Source organism: Cygnus olor, chromosome 19, assembly GCF_009769625.2.
Source record: "Cygnus olor isolate bCygOlo1 chromosome 19, bCygOlo1.pri.v2, whole genome shotgun sequence".
Lineage (NCBI taxonomy): Eukaryota > Metazoa > Chordata > Aves > Anseriformes > Anatidae > Cygnus > Cygnus olor.
The window spans coordinates 6,363,378-6,385,473 of record NC_049187.1 but is presented as its reverse complement, the minus strand read 5'-3'; the positions used below and the strand labels follow the sequence as shown (position 1 = coordinate 6,385,473).

General features: G+C 43.1%; 2 protein-coding genes across 48 annotated transcripts in view; one reads left to right on the top strand and one right to left on the bottom strand.

Annotated features, from left to right (window-relative positions):
- The window catches only part of FNBP1 (formin binding protein 1), a 99,863-nt gene extending 82,563 nt beyond the window's left edge, over positions 1-17,300 (top strand). For 16 of the 45 annotated variants that reach the window (XM_040531523.1, XM_040531519.1, XM_040531548.1 and 13 more), the window contains 6 exons: positions 678-787; positions 3,398-3,530; positions 4,697-4,818; positions 5,288-5,427; positions 6,300-6,458; positions 9,166-10,675. In XM_040531523.1, the coding sequence (XP_040387457.1) occupies positions 678-787; positions 3,398-3,530; positions 4,697-4,818; positions 5,288-5,427; positions 6,300-6,458; positions 9,166-9,200 (699 nt within the window). In that variant the 3' untranslated portion in view covers positions 9,201-10,675. The other 29 variants (XM_040531549.1, XM_040531536.1, XM_040531530.1 and 26 more) reach the window with 6 other exon arrangements.
- Positions 12,379-22,096, bottom strand: part of USP20 (ubiquitin specific peptidase 20) — a 26,859-nt gene continuing 17,141 nt past the window's right edge. For 2 of the 3 annotated variants that reach the window (XM_040531503.1, XM_040531501.1), the window contains exon 24: positions 18,927-21,157. In XM_040531503.1, coding sequence (XP_040387437.1) covers positions 20,997-21,157 — 161 coding nt within the window. In that variant the 3' untranslated portion in view covers positions 18,927-20,996. Of the gene's footprint in view, positions 15,976-18,926; positions 21,158-22,096 lie in introns of those variants that run through there. The other variant, XM_040531502.1, reaches the window with a different exon arrangement.

Below are 22,096 nucleotides of genomic sequence, written 5' to 3'. Positions count from 1 at the left end.
TTATGACTTCAAATAGATTCTGTGGCTTTGACAAAATTCCTGATTTCTATGCCAATACAAGTAAGAAAGGAAATATCGAGGATAATCCATGAAATGTGGATTCCGGAGTGTGTGCAATGTGCTCTTAAATTATATAATCCCAGATTAAGTGGTTCTGTTACCTTTGTTTGGGAGAGTCCTGACATAAATTAAGCATATTGGACCAACCGTCAAACTACATAGAGCAAGCCAGCAATTAGTAGTGGGCACAAGAAGCATGACTGTAACACAGGAGTAGAAGCTAACAACTGCTCTAAAGAGTTGCTGTCTGTAGAAGAGTAGGGAAAGGCAGGGAAGATGAACTTTCCGTGAGAATGTAACTCTGTTAAATAAAATCTGCTGTTAAACGTGGATAAAAATAGATTTTCAGCTTTGCCATTGAATTCTGGCATTCTCTGTTAGCTGATCTCCCAATAGCCATTTGGTAGGAAAGTGGGACGGGGTCCTGGGATTATTTGTTAGGCATTCAGATTCCTAGCCATTCAGGGACTGATAAGTACTAGTACAAGCAATAACAATGCTTCAGACCATTCATTGTGGTTTTTGCACAGATTTTTGTGAGATATTGTCAAAATGCAATCCTGAAATGATTCTTTTAGATCCTGATTTTTTCTTTTTTCCTCCATTCCGCTCTGCAGGGAGCTGGGCCAGAAGACTTCAGCAATCTTCCACCTGAGCAAAGAAGAAAGAAGCTTCAGCAGAAAGTCGATGAACTAAACAAAGACATTCAGAAGGAAATGGATCAAAGGTAAGCCAACACCCACAATGAAAAATGAAATAGGTGGTCTTATACAGCAGAACTGAAACAACTGAAAAGTAAGAGCAAGGTTCTAGGGTTTTCTAAGGTGCTATTCCAAGAAAAGGCACAGAGGTTACATATTGCTAAAGATGGGAATTAGATACACGGTAACTGCAGACAATTTTTCCTTCTTTGTGGAGATTCTGTCTTGGGCCTTTGCAGCAGAGTAGCAGTTTAGTCACGATCCAGACAAAGCTCAGTGTTGGATACACAGTTTTTTTGGGTGATGTGATCTGGTACTGGGGGTGAGTGATGGTGGTGCGGTTTTCGTTTTATTTTTTGTTAGTTTATTTTAGGTAAGTACAGGATGTAAGTACAGTCTCAGTCATATAGTCTCAGCTATAAACATATGATGGGCAAAGGTGGGCATGGGTAGATCCCAACAAAAGAGGCTATTATGAGCATGATAACATTGTCAGAAGTGCAGATTGATTGTTATGTATCTTAAGGCTCTGGTCTGTAGCATACATTTCCTGGAAGCAGAAAAGATGAGTCCTGTGCTTTTGTGGATGTTTTTTCTACAAGGCTTGGTTTATCATTGTGGTTGAGAACAAGACCATTTTAGTTACACACTTTTTGTTGATTCTGGCAGCTCGTATTTGTTGCTTCCAGTGATTGCTCATTTTCTGGCTCCTGCAGTTGCATTAAAGATTCAGCATGCTATGTTTGTAGAAGACGAAATTTTTCTTCTCTGAATGATTTTAAGACTCAGCCTCACTGGTATTAGTCCACCCCAAAATACTGCTTCGCATTTGCAAAGATATGCCTACGTTTTCTGCTATTTTGCTTTGAAGATCCTATTTATGTTGGTTTGGTAACCCAGACTATCTCCTTTGTATTTTATATCATAAAAGAGAAAGGAAGACTGCACATGGTTATATTACTTCCATAGCATTTTTCCCTCTGTGGTAACTTAACGTTTGTTTCTGTATAGATTTTCTTTTCTGTTCTGTATTGATTCTGAGGTAACCCAATGTTAAAACCTGATAGGAAATCAGAGCAGAATGAAGCGATTTTAAAATGAAGATAGTATACGATTGAGGAAGTAGCACCAGCAGTTAAGCAAGAGTTAAAAAATTAAAATCATCATGACTCATAGGTTTGCAATATTGTCCCTTAGGGCTTCAACCACAGAGCAGTCCCACTTCCTTGCCACCCACTCTTTTTCTCATTTTCTCTACACACAAAGCAAAAGCAGGCACAGGATTGCAATTGTCAAGACTTTGGTGGGAAACTCTAAAATATAAAGAGTGTTAACTTGAGTCGTGGGACTGCCATTAACCTTTCTCCCCCCAAGTAATGCCTAGAGAAAAGCCGAATAGCTGTGCCAGTAATACAGGAAATTGGCTCGTAAGTCACCCATCTCTCAGCTCTGAAACGTTCATCATGCAGATAACTTTTTTCCTTAAGTTCAGCTTCAACTTGCCTCATGTCAAAGGCAGCACACTGCTGTCGGTGAAAGCTCCGCAGGCTTCCCTAAGGGATCTCATGCATGTACTACATTAATGTTGGTATATTCATCATAGTAGGCCCTAAAATTAACAACTCTGAAACCCAAGGCATTTGGCATCTGGGTTGATATGAAACACAGCCCCCAGAAATAGTCTAGTAAAAATAATGTATAACTTAACAGGATGCAGGGTCGCATTATGTGGCCTAAGGTCCATCTGTTGCTATGCTGTGACAAATGCAAACCATCTGGATTTCGCTTCATTTTAAGCAGGGTGAAATAAATATCTTACAAATTATTTGCATTGCAAAGGACAAAATCCAACAAGCAAGGTAGGAATTCCTGGTTATCATGCCGTTTTTGTTACTAATACATCCATGTCCAGCTCTTCGTCCTAGTTTCTCAATTGGATTTCAGCCCATGATGGAGGAGAATGTTGCAACTGTTTGTAGTCTCCCCCCCCCCGAGATTGCCACCCCACCCCCTGGCCTGGCAAGTGGAAATCCTAGTACTAAATAAAACAGTGTGTCAGGCTAAAATTCAATACCAAATTCCTTCTTTTGCTTTGCAAAAGGCAATTATCCAAGCGTCCAGTCACTTCTCTGCTGAGGTTGTTCAAGTGGGCCACATGGAGCTTGAATCATTTGGTCTAAATGCAGTGTGCGCATGTAGCAGCGCAGTACATCTGTGTGGCCAAACAGTTCACTGGTGAGGCTCCAGCTGCCAGCCTTGCTCATGTGAAAAACCCTCTGCTGATTGTAGAGCAAGAAGCTCCTTTTAATGTAAGGACTGAAGAGTTAGGCTTGTAGACAGTGCCTCTCGTATCACCTTGTAGGTAAAGGTGTCACACACTTTTTTTTTTCCCCTCCACCTCTGACAATGTGAATTCTCTTTTGGTGAGTGATTTTGCTGTTGCTTTTTGAGGGTTGGTTCTATACAGGACAAAAGCCCCTGTCTTGATGTTTCCCATTACCATTGTAACAGATAAGACTTGAACCACAGAGTAAAGAAAAGGCAGTTTATTATCCTTTTGCTTTCCCTCATTTAGAGAAAGAGATTTGCCCCCAGCTGCACTAACATTTATATACTTTGTTTTTCTTCTCTTTCAGAGATGCCTTAACGAAAATGAAAGATGTGTATATCAAGAACCCACAGATGGGAGATCCAGCAAGTGTGGACCACAGATTAGCAGAACTTGGACAGAACATTGAAAAGCTACGATTAGAAGTTCAGAAATTTGAGGTATGGGAAGAGATACAAGAGTAAGTGTACAGTAGTGATGTTGGTCTAAGTGAATACGCCCTGCTTCAGTGACGAGTAGCTCAGCACATGCTTGATTCTAAGCAGGTGCTTCAGTGCTTTTCTAGATAGAAACATATTGAAGCATTTTCTCCCTATCTATGGGGAAGTGCTACTTAAGCACTTAAGTTAATTGAGATCTTTCAGCCTATTTGTGTAACATAAATATGTACCATCTCTTGTGATTGTCAGCCAACTTGCATGCTCTTTAATTTGCCACAGAAAACAAGCGATGCTAAGTAGAGGATAAGAGAAAATGTAGTGCTCTCTGGACTGCTCAGAGGGCTTCAGATGCTTATTTAATTAAATAATTTGAAGCATCGTGTTACAGATGTCTGTGGAAAATCAGAGGAACATAAATGTAAAGTACCGTTTAAAGTCTTAGCAGCAGGACAGAAGCCATCAGAAGAAATACATTTTAAGGAATAGTCTGCCATTAACAGAAGGCTTCTTAGAGATGCAAAATCTCAGGAGTATAAGAAGTATTTGGAATATAAGAAGCCATTATAAGTGTATCCCATTATAATTACACCAGAAGGATTATAGGACTGAGGAGAGGTTTCACTCTCTAAGTTAGCCTATGAACATAAAAAGATATAAAGCTCGTTAATTTTAGATGTTTCGTACAGTCATTGGCTTTACTATCCATTGCTTGCTTAGCCATTTGAAAATCACTGGCTCTTTTTTTCTCCCCAGATTACTCCTCTTGCATTCAGCAGTCACTAGGACTGCTGTGTCTGACGTTCTTGAGACTACTTTAAGCTGCCACATATCTTCGTACTTTATTGTGACGAGAGCAGCAGCATGTCCAAACAGCTATTAACTGCTCCTCTTAACTCGGTGTTTTCAGCACCCAGCGTCACAAAAGAATCAAGTTTTCAGTAAGCGTGTTTTGTGGCAAGACCAAGAGTTTTAATAAATGTTGAACATACAGAATCTATTTATACCCCTGAGAACTGCATCTCAAAAGAAAACTTTTAAATGTTTACAATCTGTTTTTAGTTCCGTAGTCTGAATGTCAAATATAACAAAGCAAAGTAAAAACAACATATGTCCCCCTGCAAGTCTAAGCACCGGGAATGTGCGAGACCGCTGCTTTTCCTTCGCAGGGCTGGCTGGCCGAGGTGGAGGGCAGGCTGCCCATGCGGACTGAACAGGCCCGACGGCAGAGCGGGCTGTATGAAGCCCAGAACACGTCAGCAGTAAACAGCTGCGCACAGGACCGGGAGAGGTACAGTATCTGTACAGAGCTGACTTGTTTGGACTGATATTGAACTTGATTTCCTGAGCTTTAAACAGGAAAACTGCTGCTCTGCAACGTTCAGGAGTTTATTCAGTGACCAGACTAAAGGCAGGCACTCCATGAAGGGAGTCTTGCTTACTACTTTTAGCATATAGAATATTCCAACTTTAAGCGCTGCTTTTCTAAGTATGATGAAATTTATAATAGCCCCAGTGCTCAGTGCTGTGAAGGCAAGTGAGATGGATATATTTTACAGCTTTTGAAGAGAAAAATGACTAGTCTTACCCATTGTGTTGTGACAGCTGCTAGTGGTAGCAGCCTGTCCTGAGCGTGCTTTGGAATCGCTGAGCGGCTCCAGCTCGAGTTGCTCACCTTGACTTAAGTGCCTGGTAAACAAGCCATCCTCTTTGCTCCCGAGGCTGGTTGCTATAGTTGCTCTGTATTTTCCTCTCTTGAGCAGCCCAGATGGCAGTTACACGGAAGAGCAAAGTCAGGAGACTGAGATGAAAGTACCTGCAACAGATTTTGATGATGAATTTGATGATGAAGAACCACTACCGACCATAGGAACATGTAAAGCTCTCTATACATTTGAAGGTATTACTCAGCTTTTACTCTTCGTTTTGCTTACTGTTTTGTTTGGTTCCTATTACAAGTGGAAAACCTCCGTTTAACCCCTCCAGCGCTTAAGTAGGCAAAGAAAGGCTGAGTGAGGCTTTGGCATGATTCTGTTTTGCAGAGGCACCAGGACAGTGATCTGCCTTGCATTTTGCAGGGCCTCAGCAAGAAAAAAAAAACAAGAATTGTTTATCCTTATAGTGCTAAATAGGGAGGTAATAAAATGTTTTCTATTCAGTGTGTTTCTTTCCCTCAGTGTGCTTTATCCCATACTTACTGAAGGTCTCCATGAGAATTTTTTGACTGGGATTGCTTGCTGGGGGATAAGCTCTAATCATATTATCACAGGAGCACTATATGAACCACGGTCACTGGTGGAAAAATCTGTTACGTTACGTGTTTGGGAATTCTGCTGTGAGGAGAAATTTGTGTAAGGGTAGCATTATTTAGGGTTATGATGCTCATTCAAAGTAAATTCTTAGTGGTACGTACGTTGCCTTGTAATTTTAGCCTGCCTGTGGTAAATAAATGCTCTGGCCTGTGATCACTGCTTTCCAATAGAGCAGTAGTAAAAGCTGGACATTAGTTACAAGAAATTTTGTGAGGCTCATGGGTGTTTTCTCTCTGGTGGTGGTAGTAGAATTTCCTATAGCAACCCTAATGTTAGGATCACATTTCTCTGGTTGTTTGAGCGTGCTTTCTTGGCTCCAGAATCATGTATTCGTGTTCATGCTGCAGTGACACAACAAAGGTGTCAGCACCCTGTCCCGACATGCCATAAGCATCTCCCACTCCATCTGTGATCCCCATTGCACAGGGTAGCCTAAAATCCATGTTATTGTGTTTTTCAGGTCAGAATGAAGGAACAATTTCTGTAGCAGAAGGAGAAATGCTCTATGTAATAGAAGAAGACAAAGGTGACGGGTGGACGCGAATCCGAAGGAATGAAGATGAGGAGGGCTACGTCCCTACGTCGTATGTTGAAGTCTATTTGGACAAAAATGCCAAAGGTGCTATGACTTATATTTAATACTATTATTATTATTTGCTTTCACAGAGATACCCAACCCTGCAACTGCTCTGTGTTGCAGATAGAGCCTTTTAAAAGTCTGTACAATGCCACCAAGTGCATTATTTTGTACATGGACTAATACTGTGTGCTGTACGCAAAACATGCTTTTTATGGATCAGAGGAGGATAGTGTGGTAGAGGGAAAATGCAGCCTTTCCTAGTAGGTGCTTATTCAACTGTCACTGCCATCGCACACCCAACTTAGTGCAGGAAACAGAGCCATTTGGAATGATTATCGGCTTTCCTTAGATATCGAGGGGGCACCTCAGACGTATTCACAAGTCAATTGTTCCAAACTGGTTCAGTGAACTGTTACATAGGAAATATTTAGCTGCTGTTTTGTATCTCAGTGTTGTAGCTTTTCAGAGCCTAATGAGTTCTGTGGACCTTTTGAATTGAAACCTGTTCATCATTTAGTTAGTGTCCTTGGAAGAGGAAGGAGAGATCTTGCCAGGTGTCTACACGGCACTCTGTCATCCTTAAATCCTTGACATTAAGGAAGATACTCTATTCTTTTCCATCTTGGTACATTTCAGAAAATGGTTTTTTGGATGTATTTGCTATTTCAGATGAAATATGGCTATTTCAGATGACCCGTAAGAAATGGCTTCATCTTTTGCTCACACAATCAGTGGAGGCATGCTGAGTTTAGACTGGGCTATCTTCTGTTTCCTTTTTTGCTTTTGACTCCTCATAAATAGATGTGTTGTGTAAGCAAGCAGAGCATACAGGGAAATACTGGCTAGAACACATGCTAACATGTAAACACCTGGTAATATAATACACAGAAATTATTTTAATCCTGTTCCAAAACAGGACATTTGTTCCAAAACAGTTATTTTTTAGTCATTTAATCCTTCAGATTATTGTGTTTCCTAGCCCTTGAAGTTCTGGGTGTGAAGCAAGGTGCCTCATCCAATTTAAAAGAAAGTTGAACCATTCTTACAGGGGATTGCAGACAGTAGGGAGAGAGTAGAGCGCTCTCTGTAAACAACAAGCACTATAACTTGATTAGTTTGCCGTTCCTGGATTCAGTATTAAACAGCGCGGTGCCTTGTCTGCTGCAGATGAATGTCTGGGGTCTTCTTTTATTTTGCCATCATACAGTAGTTTTATGTTTGTGTTGGCAAATACAGAGTCAGTTGAGATGCAAAAGAGCGCAGAAGGCTCAGCGTCCCTCTGTCTGCTTTTGTTAACCTTTGAAAGACGGATGTGGATCGTACGTTTTCCTTCATGTTCAGAACAAGACAGCACAGAATGAGAGACCCCTTCTTATAATTCTGTGTCTCTCCTTTGGAGATTGCCTGCTCTGTGTATGGCAGTAGTTGAAAGCAACATGATCATTCTGCTGGAAAAATTTGTTTTTCAGCAGAGTAGGCTGCTTGAAACAGCTAAGCTACTATGGCATTTAAATCTGTCTTAAGGAACAAGCGTGGCTCTCCTGCCCAAGATACACAGTGTAGTTCACATCAGAGGACGGGTACAGCAAATCGCCTATTTATGAGCAGAGCAGCGGGTTGGATAGGAAGGATAGGAAATGAAACAAAGCATGTCTCTGGGTAGGGTGAGAAATTCTGGCACAGTCCTGTTAACTGAAGCAGCGAAAGTTTCCTTTAACTTACTCTCCTGAAAAAAGAATATTGCAGGAGCATTACGATACCAGCCAGAAGATAATATTAGTCTATTAATAGTATAATGCAAATTACAACATGAAGCTGAATGGTCTGAAACAGGCAGTCTGTGCTGGGGGTAGGTGAGTGCTGCTACAGTTGCAGCCACTTCTGTAGCAACATTGGGGGCATTACAGATCCCTTAAGTTTTTCCATTAATTTTGCTGGACTTTAAGAACAAAATCAACCGTATGTGTGAATATCTGATGTAAATTAACTATAATATTTACATCTTTTTTCTCAAATCTCTGATGAAAAAGGAAAGCTAAAATTTAAATTCCCATAAAATGTCACAGTAGCAGTATAAAGATTTGTGGGAGATGCTGCTGCGTTTAAAAGTGAAACCTTATTGCAAGTTGAATATTTCTCATTTGATATTAATACATTAGTAGAAGTGACTTATTCAGTCCTTGCATACTTAAAATGGGAACTACAACTTTCCTGAAAATGTCACTGTAAGTGCTAAAGCATTTATAAACTTTGGTAATTCTTTCCTGCTTTTGAAAAGATGCTCGAGCAGCTGGTACCTCTAAATGCAGTTGTGTGAAGCGTAAGAGCATTTCCACCAACTGAGCACGTTCATGACTCTTCCAGCCAGCAGAATCGATAGTATTGCAGGCCTGCCTGCACGACGAGGTTTTGCCTGTCATGAGCTGCAGGTTCCTGAGAATGGGGTTGGTAAATGCACTGTGAAAGGCCACTCAGCAGCTGGTGTGCTTTTTTGGTTAGCTGAAAGCTGTGTTGTCAGGGCTCTAGTGCTAGAGCACCTGAGATGGATGGGACAGGTAAGTCATGTGCTGCAGCCACTCTTCTGACCGCAGTCCTCACGCGAGCCAGGCTAGGGCGATGTGTTTCTGCAAATACTTTTATGAGGGCTGCCTGTAAAGTTTACAATACCTCCAGTCAGAGGCTGGTAGCAAACCCTATTGAAAAAGAACGGTAATGTCTATCTTGTTTTGCCTTTTTTTTTTTTCAGATGTGTACAAATCACTTCAGAAAATCTCTGAGTAGGTTTGCATAGGCCTGTTCACCTTTTACCCTACTGGTTTGCTGCTACGATTGTTTTAAGAGATCTATTTCAGAAGGTTTTCTTTTAGAAGAGATGAATGCACAAGTCATATCTCCATCACTGAAAGACTCCGTTAGGTACAGTTTCCTCGGCTGATGCATGTATAAGTTCTCCTTGAAATTTAAATGTGCATCACTGCCAATAAAAGTACTGGCCTGATTGTACCAATTCAGTTGTAAACAGCATTGTTGTCCTTCCTAACATAAAGGAGAGCCAACACGGTTCATTCTCCTTGTGATGCATGCAGGAAATTATTATAAATGCTAAAAAACGTGCAGACTAAGAACTGGATCTCTTGGCTGTAAGCTCACATTCTGGGACTTGTGCCAACCTCTAACTGCTAGGGGGATGAGGAACACAATTCCTCTGTGCACGCATTGGTGTAGCTTCTTGCAGGGCTTTTACCTGTCAGGTGTCTGGTGCTGACAACTGATGAATACTGGAAGTAGTTGGACCTTTTCACTCAAGACTGACCATACTGTGTTATTAAATATGGTACCTCGTAATCTGCTTGGGAACGAAGCTTCCTTTCGCTGAGGGATGTTGTGAAATAAAATGTGATACACACAAGAACTTGCATGAAGTAACTGTTGTTCTGTAAACTCTGCATTGCACCGAGCAAAAATGCTGTGTGCTCTCACCAGAAGGACTGGCTGCTTGGGCTGATGTGCAGTGAACAGACTGTTGTGTGAAATTAAACTTCTGTGGGGGGAGAACAGCAACAAGGAGAAACAACTTTGGAGCCCTGGGCTGATTAGCATTTCAGTTCCTTTGCCACTGTGGGTCTGCTCCTGTTTACCTCCCCACCCCCCCAGTTATATAAATAAATCCCTTACAGCATTGTGGCTCTGCTGTTTGCTTGCTCTAACCATTATGCAGAGCCTTGACTTATATAAATAAATAGGTGAAAGTTAACCATGCTGATGCACTTTTTATCTAGGATATATCTGATTATTTAATGCTTGCCAAATTATTTAGGAAATGGTAATTAATTATGAACTGGACTGTGTCTTTTTTTAAAATCCTTTTGTTAAATACTTGTCCTTAGTTCTCCCAGTATATAAAAAAAAATGTATATAACATAACTTAAAAAACTAAAGTTACTTGAATTTGAATTGGTTTTATCCTTTTATATAAATATATAAATATAAATGGTTTTATAGGTTGTTCTGCTTAACCTAGCTGTTGTTTTGATAACTATTCAGTCCTTATGTTGATAAGCCTTTTTGGCTACTCAGCTGCCTGCATCTGGTTGGAACTGCATAGAAACTTTTGTTTTGTGTTAAAGTTTGTTAAATCTGGCCAGTGTGGTTGTTCCATTTCTATTCTTATTTTTTAAAGAATCATCATCTGTCAGGAATCTCTTTATAGCTTGATGTACCGTGGTGTCTTCTTCTAATAAACATTATATTTTCTCATTCCTGTGAGTTTATTAATGGCTATTCATTTTACTTTATTAATGGCAAAGAAATGGTCCAGAGCTGCTTTTCACTTGCTTCCCGCACAGAGAAACGCTAAGTATAAATGCAGTTCTTTTTCAGGAAGAATATTTTGTTGTGAATCTGTGAAAACAGTTTTTGTGCTATCATTTGGAGTTTTTTCTTTTGTTATTGTTATGGAAGTGGGTGCAAAGGAGATCTGAAGGTTCCAACCTTCTCCCAAGTGTCAGGGAAGTTTGGACTCATCCTATATTCCCTTTGATACAGCAGCCTCTTCAGCCAAATCAAACTTCTGGATTGTAGCTTTATTTGACCACAGAGAAAACTTACCCTCAGCCAGCAGTCTGTGGGTGGCTACAGGAATGTGACAGAACGTGAGTTTAGAAGCTAAGAGCACACCTGCTTCTTACTTGGCTTCCCTTAGGAATGAAGGATCTTCACAGCCTGTGTTGTGTAAAGGATAGCTAGTCTGGTCTCATCTGCGAAATTCTTTATCTTTGTGTTTTAGCTTCATGCCGCTCTTCAGTATCAGTCATGGTCTTTGGAGCTATCACTTGATCAGCTCCAGCACTTTGTGCAGATCGAAAAGGAAAAAGCTGTTTGTTTTCTCTACTGTTGCACTGAGAAAGTGCTGGCAGGGTCCTGCTCCAGGAATTTACATCCTCCTCCCAGAGGGGAGCAGCGATCCAGTGATGCTTCCTGGAGGGAAGGGCTGAGGGTGAATGATGACTGCTGGTGATGTATGCCTGAGTTCAGGAGCTTTTCTTAACTCTTTGTAACCTGGTAGGTGCTTGGATTTCCTTTAACCTCCTGCAGGCAGTGCAACTCTTAAGGGATTCCTTTTTCCCCAGTCTCTTTCTAATCCAGTCTCTTTCTTTTTGTCTTTCTTATGTTTTAGATTCCTAAAGGTGTTTGTGCTGGTGCAAGAACCTCGGGGCGAGCTTGTCACAGAAGGAGAAACAAAATGGTCTGTTTACCCTGCAGGCAGTTAAAATACACCCACGGAAAGCCAGGCTCCCAGTCTTGTCTGGAGTTCCCACTTGAAAAATTCAGACCTAAACTCCATCCCAGTATCATTCAGATGCTTGCTCTTTTTCATGGCATGCTACTTGTGGCTCAGATTAACTTACCAACCTTCCTTGCTCTTCTGCCAGCTTGGCACAGCCCTTCCATAAAAAATAACCAACACTTCCCCCACCCAGTTGCTCCCAATACTGGTCACAGAACCGCTGGCTGCCCTTTGATGCGAAGGGTAACCAGGGAGTCCCAAGCATGTATTGGTCTGTCTTCTGTCCTCCCTTGTCCCTCAGTCCATCTGAATGTACGCACTGGTCCATCAGCATTTCACATGGTGCCTTTAGCGCTAATCCTGCGGGTAGTTTCATCAGGTAGCTTGGAAAGGAGGTGTAATATACACGGAAAGCCACTCTGGGAACAGTGTTACGGCAGCTGGACTGGACTCTGAATTTGCAGATATTAAACTTTATCCACATGCATTATTCAATACTCTGCTTTCCCCAAAAGGTCACTAATACTTTTCAGCCTTTATTTTTTTTAAATCTAGGCTGATGCTCATTCCAAGTATTAAATCCCTATGACCTTACTGTTTCCTGAAAGCCTTCAAGCTCACGTATGTACACTTGCTTTCCTGCTTGTTCTCTCAGCCCTCTCCTCTTTACTCCCCCTTCCTTTCTCCCTCCTCTTCCTCACACACACACAGACACACACACGAACACAGACACTGGTGTTTTGGTTTGAAGCCCCATTTTGCTCGTCACAAAGACCTCATTTTGCTCTTGTTTCGGTCTGCATGCTCGCCCTGTTGCCTTGCCTGCGCCCACCTTCCTGAGGGCCACGTTATTTTGTGGCTCGTCGTTAATCTCTTTGCAGTTTTCTTTTGTTGGTTTGTTTTTCAGCATTTCAGACTTGCCTTCTCTTTTTGCATGACCTCTTTGTGCGTTCTCATCAGTTAATGTTTGAGTAACAGAATTTTTTTAGAAAAATAAAAGAGAAGAAAAAAAGAAACCGCACTCTATTTCGTTCTCCCACCTTGTCATGGACTGGACCTCGACCCAGAAGCCAGACAGGAATTGTGACTTACTCCTCAGCCACCCTGTTCCCACGTGGTTTTATTTGAAGCAGAAGTAGCATAATAAGCGATGCTGTACGGTATCATGTCATGCAGTGGAGAGAAAGCTTTAATATCTCCAAATACCACATGATCTGGACCTAAACTGGCTAAAAAGGGGGTCAATTGCTTTCTAAACCTCTATACTATTAAAGTGTTGGTTTCCCCTGCATCTTTACTGTTGCTAGGATATTACAGTAATCTTGTACATGGTTAAGCCCTGTAAGAGTCAGTTGCTCCTAATAGCTCCTGAGGGCCTAATTTATCCATAAATCAGCCCATCATTTGGGGAAATCTACTTGCTCTTAGAGAACTTCAGCATCTCTTGTAAAATCCCCAGAATTTGAGAAAATTGCTATGGAAGCCGCTCTGGCTAGCAACCCTAAAATGCAACCTCTCAGGTTTAGTTTGCAGACAAACGTGTGTGCGTGGCGTTTTGCTGCCTGCTGCGCTTTTATGCGGGGTCAGCATACGGAAATGTGTCCAGGAATCATGTGCTCTCCATGTTGGGGACTGCTTTGGTCTTCCCCACTCAGGATGAAGTAACTTTTGAATTAGTTTCATGTTGTCTTCGTGACTTTGTCCCTTTCTCTCCATTCAGGATACCGATTTTTGTTTTCAGTAGCACAAAGTCCCTCAGTCCTACAGTTAGTACTGTAGCTGTCGTATTATGGTGCTTAATACCTGTGAGCATCAACCAGCAAAAGGTTACGTTTTTTAATCTAATTAAAGGGGCTCAGGAGCCTGCACCCTTGAGCAGGCACTACCAGCACTGACACCTCAGCTACAGTGTTACCGGAGTCGGAAGGGTCATCCCCAAGGGAATTGCCATCCTTATTGCTGCTACCGTAGTCCCTTAACTGCTTAGATCCACGAGCCTCTGATAGCCTCGGCACCTGTGGCTTTGGCCAGAGGTCCATGACAGCAGTGCGAAGGCTTTGTTGCATTGCACAGCCAACGTACATCTATCAGGGGATCTAAATGGTTAAGCAGTTAACAGGCGTGCAAGAATATCTTTAAAATATTTTAGCTGCAGTATTTTTATTCTCGCGTCCAATGCACTGTTGAATCAGCAGCTAGGAGAATTCGTTTTCACCTATTGTTGTGCCATCTATGTAAAAATTAGATAAAAGTTTGCTTTTATATATTTAATCTAGGTGGACAGTATATTATTGTCAGCCTCTGTGGAACATTTGAACAATTGCAATGTCTGTGTCGCTAAATAGCGCTTTAGAAGGAGCATTAGCTTTAGCTGCCTGGTTTTCTTTGAACGTTTTAATGAAAAGGCCAGAGTTTACAGAGTTTTTATAAACTTGGCAAGTAGTTCCCAAATGCCTGGATCTTAAAACTAAATACAAGAAAAATTAGCGACAGTCACGTATTGTAGCCTACACATCTTTATTCTGCTGCCTTTATTCAGGGTAAAGAATGGGTAATTTTTGTTGAGTTTACCTTTTACAGAATCTGAAGGACTAAATATGTGACTGGCTTATAAAAACTCTGCTTGAATTTACTAATCCTGCCCAGAACTGCGGACTGTACAGCCTACAAAATCACATCGTCCTCAGCAAAAGTCTCTAATGCCCTTTCTTAACATCTGTAAATAGAGAAGAAACATATTTACTGATACGGAAAGTTGTGTTTAATGCTGAGTATTTTTCAGAGGTTCATTTAGTTTGATGCATATTGTTTGTTTGTTTTTTCCTGCCTGAAGTGTCAAAAGACCTAAAAAGAAGCCAAATTCTATTTTAACATGATGATGTCGAGCACTTTTTTTATTTGTATATGTGTGTGTATGTGTGTTTGAGCACTGATCTCTAGATTTTGGTGGCATCTCAGTGTTGTGATTTCATTGCCAATGTAAAAGGTTCTGGTGTTGCCCATTCATTTCTGGAGACAGAATTCAACTTAAATAAAGTGCTTCCATTTGAAAGCGAATATTGACCTTGTAACAATGAAAGGAAAGTCATCCACATATTTAAATAAACATTTAATTCCAGAAATCTAGTTCACTGGACCCTTTTGATCTTCCAGGGAAGAAGAAAAATGGTTTTGTTCCTTTTCTTTCCCAATAAAAAAGGCTCTGCCTCTTTGCTGGGGCTTCTCTGATTTGTCGAGGCATTATATCCATTGCTCTCCAGTGACCGTTCAGTCTTGCCACAAACATTTCCAGTTGAGAATGGGAATTTAGCTGTGACTTATTGTTTCAGCCAGATATAAATTTTATAGCCTGAAACTCCCCTAAGCTGCTCTCATACTCCTCAGCATTCACCTTGACTGGGAATGGATGTTGTAGTCATATCCAGCTGTAAAATTTTCAGCGGATAAGCGGAAACAGCCTGTTCCAGCGCAGTGTTTGTGTCTAGCTGCTGTATTCACAAGAATGATGACATCCTTACTCACAGCGCTTGGCTTTTGGTTCTGTTTCTCATACCAGAATTTGCAGGTGTTTGGAGTATTGATTTGGCTCTGCCCGGTACCTTTGGGTGGCTGTCCTACGCAGCTAGTCCCTATTAGGTCACTTTGAGACACAATTTTATCAAAGCCTTACCTTTCTGCAGCTGGCACTGAATGTTAAAAAGGGGCGGGGGGGGGGGGCTTGTTTTTTTAATTTGGTCGTTTAAGGGGAAAAAAATGCATTGTTCTGGCTGGAGTTGTTGGTGCACTTGGGTAAGGCAGGTATTTTTTGTTTGTTGTCTGTTTTTTGTTTTAAAACTTTCCTACTTCAATAGGAGGACACAGGAACTGGAAGCTTGGGGAAAACATTCCCTCTAACACGGAATTGTGCCTTGTGATGCCCATAGTGAATGTTTTGGTTTAACTGGAAGGCTTGGCAGATGTTTTTGACAGTAATTGTTTATAAACTGAAACTTAGTCCGTTGTGACCCTAGCAAATAATGCACTTGTATATGCATTCAGGAACACAGAGGTACAAAATACAGTACTGTTTCCCTTCACTGAATAATCTGAAAACCAGATACATTTCTGTAAGGCTGGATAAGGATATTTACAGTTCTTTTTTAATATGCAGGGGCTGGTCAATAGTGGATGGAAGGGGCTCCAAAGAAATCTTCTGCCAGGCCACAGGTGCTGTGGGTACTGTGCGTGTACTTTGCTGGAGCTGGCTGCCTTAAGTCGAGATTTATTTTCCTTCAGAAGAAGAGAAACAAAAAATATCTTTAGAAGGTTGCATTTTAAATGTCTGGAGCTCACCACAGCCCCGGAGAGATCTGAAATGAGTGCTCAGGTGCTGCTTTGTTTCTCAGCCCATGCTTGTGCTTTCCAGCATTTGCACATGTACAGCTGCCTCCTGTTTGAGCTCTTTCTGCCCAGGTTTGGGGAAAGGTGGTTTATCGAAGGGGATGGGAACATGGCTCCCTGGCCAGCAGGTGGATGGGGGCATCATGAAAAAAATGTAAGGGATGCAGCTGAACACAGCAGTTGGTGGGTGTCTGCGAAGAGGACTGAGACAGTCCCTCCCTGCAGACATTTTTCTGGCCACCGAGCTGTGGGGAGGGAGCAGCACAGGGCTCACAATTGCATGGTTTAGGACTCAGACAACTCGTGAAGTTCCTTTGGCAACCTTAGTTTTGCTTTTATGTCTTTTGTCCAGCATTAACAACACAAAGTAACTGTGGCTGGACCAAATTTCCCTTCTTCTTTTTTGAGAAAGAAACAGCTTATGCCAAAGAGGAAGCGATCCTTGACTGGCAGATGGAAGGTTCCCTCGGCTCCCTCAAATGCTGCGGTAGGAAAGCCACGGCTCTATAAATCAGGGTGTCAGGGAAATACAGAGAAACAGGGCAGGTAATTAAAGTGTAACACAACTTTCTCACTCTGTGGGAAGCAACACCTCCTTTACCCTCTGCTTGGTTGCAGGGTCGAAGTGGTGTGCCAGATTTGTGGGCGGTGCTGTGTGGTGCCATGTTGCACACAGCGCTGCTCTGCTGACACTCTGGCCTTGCAACTAAGCTCTAGATTGACCTAAAAAGGCTTCCCTGCCTTGAGACCATTAATCTAAGAATCTCTTCTTCCTCTCTCTAGCTGAGCCAAAAAGTTGACTAGCTTCTGGACAGCTTCTTCATCACCTGTTAGCCCAGATCATTGGAAATAGCCTCATCTAGGAACCATGAGGATTTGCAGTTGTGCAGCTCATAGTAGGTGATACTTCTAACTTGAAGCAGTTATATAGAGCTCTAAGATCAGATTGCTGTTTTGTTTAACAATTTCAGTTGTTCTTTGTCAGCACTTATTAACAGCATTTATTAAAACCAGGCAGAGAGATAATGTGCTCCATGTCTGCATTTTTGGGGGAAACAACGAACAGCAGGGAGTGTCAGTCTGGCGCTTTCATTTATCTTAAGCAGTATTAATTAGCATTGCTAACTTGAAATAGAAACAGCACACCCAAATGAGTGAGTGAAGGCAGGAAACTGAAGCCAAGGTGAGCAATAACTAGGAGAAAAATAAAATGAGCTTTATATACACCAGATGTGTCGCTGAACATGTCCCAGAATACAGAATGCTATTTACTTTGGTCATTCTGGAGGGTGGAGGTGTGCCACTGGCACTGATGTGCTACAGAATAAGGCTGTGACCGGGTGAGCAAGGGGTCACGAAGATAAGCTGTGGGGTGAAGCTCCAGTACGGTGGCCCTGCATCACCGAAGGAAGAGCTATTTATTTCTCCTTTGCATGGGTTGAGGTGTGACACGTGCATCATAAGGTAAGTGTGTGGTGCAGGTCACTGCAGGGTACTTGTCGTCTGTCTATCACAGCCTCAGCTGCCTCAAAACTGCGTCTGTAAGGCCGTAGTCTAAGGATGAGAGTAGGCAACAGAACAGCAACTCCTGCAAACCAAAGTCCCTAGTACTTGCAGAAGACTGGGGAAGGGAGCAAATAATCTAAATAGCGAGACTAGCTCCATCAGTCCAATGCAGGAACAGTTCTTTCCTCTTTTTACAATGAACAAGAGACCTGATAAAATAGAGGGAAAAGGAAGTGATTTGCAAAAAGAGCTGATACAGCTCAGCCATAACATTTGGCTGACATTGACAATGAGTCACAGAGCTAGCTGCATTGAGAGGTGCTCAGAAAATACCCTAGACACCTACTATGGGAGGCAGAGAAAAGCAACAATGAGGTCAGATTTCCAATGAAATATAGATGCCGAACTAAGCTTTTGAGTGTTTTAATGGATAGAGAATAACAAAAAGTACTGCTCTGGTTTTGCCAGTGCAGTGCTCGAGCCGTTTGTCTAGACACTATATAATCCATCCCTAGGGGAGGTAGTTTGTTAACGTCTCCTGGAATGCTACAAACTGTTCTGCAGTTGCTGAGGTTACGGGGTTTGTTTGCTAGATGCAAGTTTTGACGGTTGACTTCAAGTTGCTAGAGAACGAGCTGCGTGTCCTTATTAACCCAGCTCCAGCTCTGTTTCTTCAGATATTCCAAGTTTCAGCTAATGCGGTATCATTTGCCAAGCTGGCAGAGAGCCGCCCGCCTCTTCCAGCCCCGCACCCCTGGGGGCAGCGTTCCTATCACCTACCTCTTTTAGCAACCCTGTTGTTCACAAGGGCAGAACTTGCCAGCCTGTTAGTTAGCAGTTCCTGGCACGCGGTAGCAATGCTGCTGCCTGCATTGTGCCCACGAGCAAAGCTATGCACACGAGTGTTATCAGAGAAGTGGATTGGATCAGTAATGAAATCGTCAGCCACCCAAGGCTGACAGAAAACCACACAGGCTCTACGAACAGCTCCATGGAACTTCAGCCTCTCCCCTCGCATGTTACTTTCATCACGCTGATGGTCATGGATAGCACCTGCTTCCTGGACAACACAGGCTTTCGGAGACACAGTCAGCTGAAACTCAGCAAATGAAGCAACATGAACAGGAAATCTCTGTAAATAGAGGCTGGAAGGGGAGGGTGCAAGTGCAGTATGATTTCATGGACTGGGCTACCGCTGCTGCTCAGAAGGATCTGTTATTGCGAGGCCTCCTGGCAGCAGCAAACTTGTTTTTTTGTGTTTTTTTCATTAACACTGTAAGTGCCATGGAAACTGTCAGACCCTCTGGCCCTGCAGGCAGCAGTCATGTAACTCGTTGAATGCACATATATTTATTGTAACACATTTTTAGCACAGAGTTTAACACTTAAGCACGGGAGTGTTATTACAATCTGTACAGCATCCTCCAAACAGCACAGACAACACAGACATGCAGCCCTACAGGCTCTGCAGCAGCTTCAAAGAAGGCTGCAGTGGCTAACAAAGCTTAAAACAACGAGAAATCCCAACAGTGGCTCATTCTTTGACCTCCCCTCGGGCCCGGCTGGATATATACAAGCATCCAATAAACAGGATAGTAAAACTAACATGCTGAACCATTTACAGACACTCTTTTTAAAGAAGAATTTGCTGTTGGCAGCAAACATTTGGTCTAAAAAATCTGAAGGCCACGTTTTTCTTTTCTAACTCTCCTCTCCTACACGCTTCTCCACCTTTTATCTGTGAGTCAAAGAGCAGCCTTCCTCTTCCCCCCTCCTTTTCTTTCCCTTTTCATGTGGGGAGCTCAGAGCCCCAGACCACCACGGGGTGGCCAGACTTGGTGCTGTGGAATCATGCGGGTTCCAGCACCACCATGAGTACACGCTTTGGGTCCTCAGCCCAAGAAAGGTCACCTCTGCCTTGCCAGCTCTGCCTCTCTCTGATTCCACTAAAGCTCACTGAAACATTTGCAAAGGCGTACAAGATTATACTATTGCCTTGCTGGCTTAGATGAAGGAAGAACTTTTGAGAATAGCCTTGCTAAGAAAAATAGTGTTTAGCCTCTTTTGTCTTTATGCCTCTCTGTTGGCTGTTATCAGATACTCTATGGCTGCATTAGCGGCAGTAGATTAGGGAGCTAGTTATTTCTGTTCATTAAATGAGCCACTGTATACACAAGTAACATCTGCATTGAGAAGCTAGAATGACCACAGCACACAGGTGGGGGCTTGTTTGCAGAAAGCAGCTCGTTCCTAAAAAGCTGCTTCAACAGCCTGGACCTGCTCAACCAGGCACCTTCCCCAGCTCTGAATTACTGCCCTAGCCAAGGCTGACCCATCTGAACAGGCCCTGTGCAAACAAATGGGCTCCTCCTTCACACACCCTTTGCTTCTCAGGAGAGCTGTGGAGACAGATCTAGGCTTACAGCAGGGTCCTTCTGAGAATAGAGGCTGGGCTTATGAACCAGACCAGGAGCCGCAAAGCCTGCAACAGAGCACTCCTGTATCCTGCTCCAAGGAAATCTAACCATCAAACAGCTTTGAGTTGAAGCTGCTCACGTCCCAACCCTGTGGGTTTAATACCTGGAAGGCTGCATCCCATATCTACAGAGCTGCCAGGAGCTTTAGAGGAAACAGTACAGCGGGAAGCCAGTGTGCAGGAGAACTTGTCTTCCAGCTTTGTTCTCTGAAAACATGCTGAACACATGACATCAGATACAAGGAGAAGAAAAGTCTGCCAGGATGGTGAAGGTGTGACTTTAGGGCTTGGGGGAGAAAGAAACAGCTTATTTCAAAATTTCTGAGTTGCAACTGAAGTTGCAGGAATTGGATAAAGAGCAAAACTAGGAAGTTGTGACAGCTGTGCACCATCAGCACAAAACTACAAGGAGACCTTGTGGCTTTAGTTAACTTCAAATAAACAGGTTTCTCTAGTTGCAACACTGCTCACTGGAAACATAAATAACATTTCATTTTATCTTTACACATTTGGGTTAAAAAGGAAAGTGCCAAAAGCAAAACCTGCAAAGGAGCAGAGAGATTCAGTTTGCTCGGGGCAAGCTGGGAGTGCTGATTTCTTGTTAGCAAACAAAAGGGGGAGGGCTCAGGTCAAAACATATCCTAGTGACGGTTAGCTGCAGTCTCACCACCATTTTTTTCCCCACTGGGGCTGCAAAGATGAATTACAGAGAAATGATTTCTCCCGGTCTTTCCCAGCACTACCCCTATATTCAAAGCCCCGTGAAAGGATGGCAGAGGAAACCTGCCTTCCCCAGCAGTGGTGGTGGGAGCTGCACACACCTCAAGTACCAGATAAAGGAAGCGTTTTGACTCCTCAGAGTTCCCCAGCCATCCATCCCCACGCGGACATATTTGTGCCATACCTTCCCTGCCCCCTCCTGCACAGATCACACAGCCCGGGTCTCTGCTTCAATCTTCTGCTCCCCATGTAGGTTTTCCAGTTCTTGGACCTGGGCCACGTTCTGTCTGATAGCAATCTCTGGCCCCCCTCCGTACAGTGTGCTTAAATAAATCCATGTCTCCTCGGAAATCTGCCCATAGTCAGCACCTGAAAAGGACAGCAGACATGCAGATAAGCAGACATGCAGCCAGTATGCTTTGTTCCACGCAGCCATCGGACAGAAAGGCTTGTACGTGACAGCATGGAGGACGTCTTCCCAAAAGCAAGGCACACCTGGTGCCTGCAGCTGCACTGTCCAAGTCACCCAAAGCCCACGCCCGGTGGCAGCCCTGCACCAGAGCAGCAGCAGCGGTCTCCTCCGGCCCTCTGCAGTGCCACCTGCTGCTGGAAGCCACCGAGGCTCCACTGCAGTTCAGTTGACAGTTTTGGAATCCACTGCAGTCACTTCTTCCTGTCCTCAAAGGGAACTGAGCAGCAGCAGGCCACAACAGCAGGGCCTGCCTGACCCTCTCTCATGCACAGCAGTGAATGAGCTCTGGCAGCCCAAGGGGCCTACAGAAATGCGCTCAGACACTCCAGTCCCAGGCAGCTGGGGCTCCACTGCCTCAGAGAGACTAAAAGTGCTCCTCTAAGCTGTCTTAGGAGGGACAAAAAGTGGTCAAAACACAAAGCAGGGAAAGCAGAGACCTTTGCTAATGAAGGTTACAGAGGAGGAGGAGAACAGAAACGATTGCTTTGAGAGATAACCGAGATACAAATGCAATCTTCATCTGCTTGGCAGGAAAGCCCAGCAGTCCAGTGAGGACAGCATAAGCAATGCTATTTCACAAGCTGGACCACAGCAGATGTTGAGTAAAGACAAGGCAAGAGCAACACAAGATCACAGATACAACACTGGGAAAGGAAAATGATGGAAAGGATCTGGGGGACAGCAACAGCGGGAGATGGAGGACAGCAGGATTTGCTCTAACAGATCACATCAGCAAGCTGGTCATGCAGGAGCTGCGAATGGAGAAGCGAGATGGCTCACTCAGGGCAGTCAGCACAGGGATGTGCAGCGAACTGTGTTCCTCTGCAACACCATCT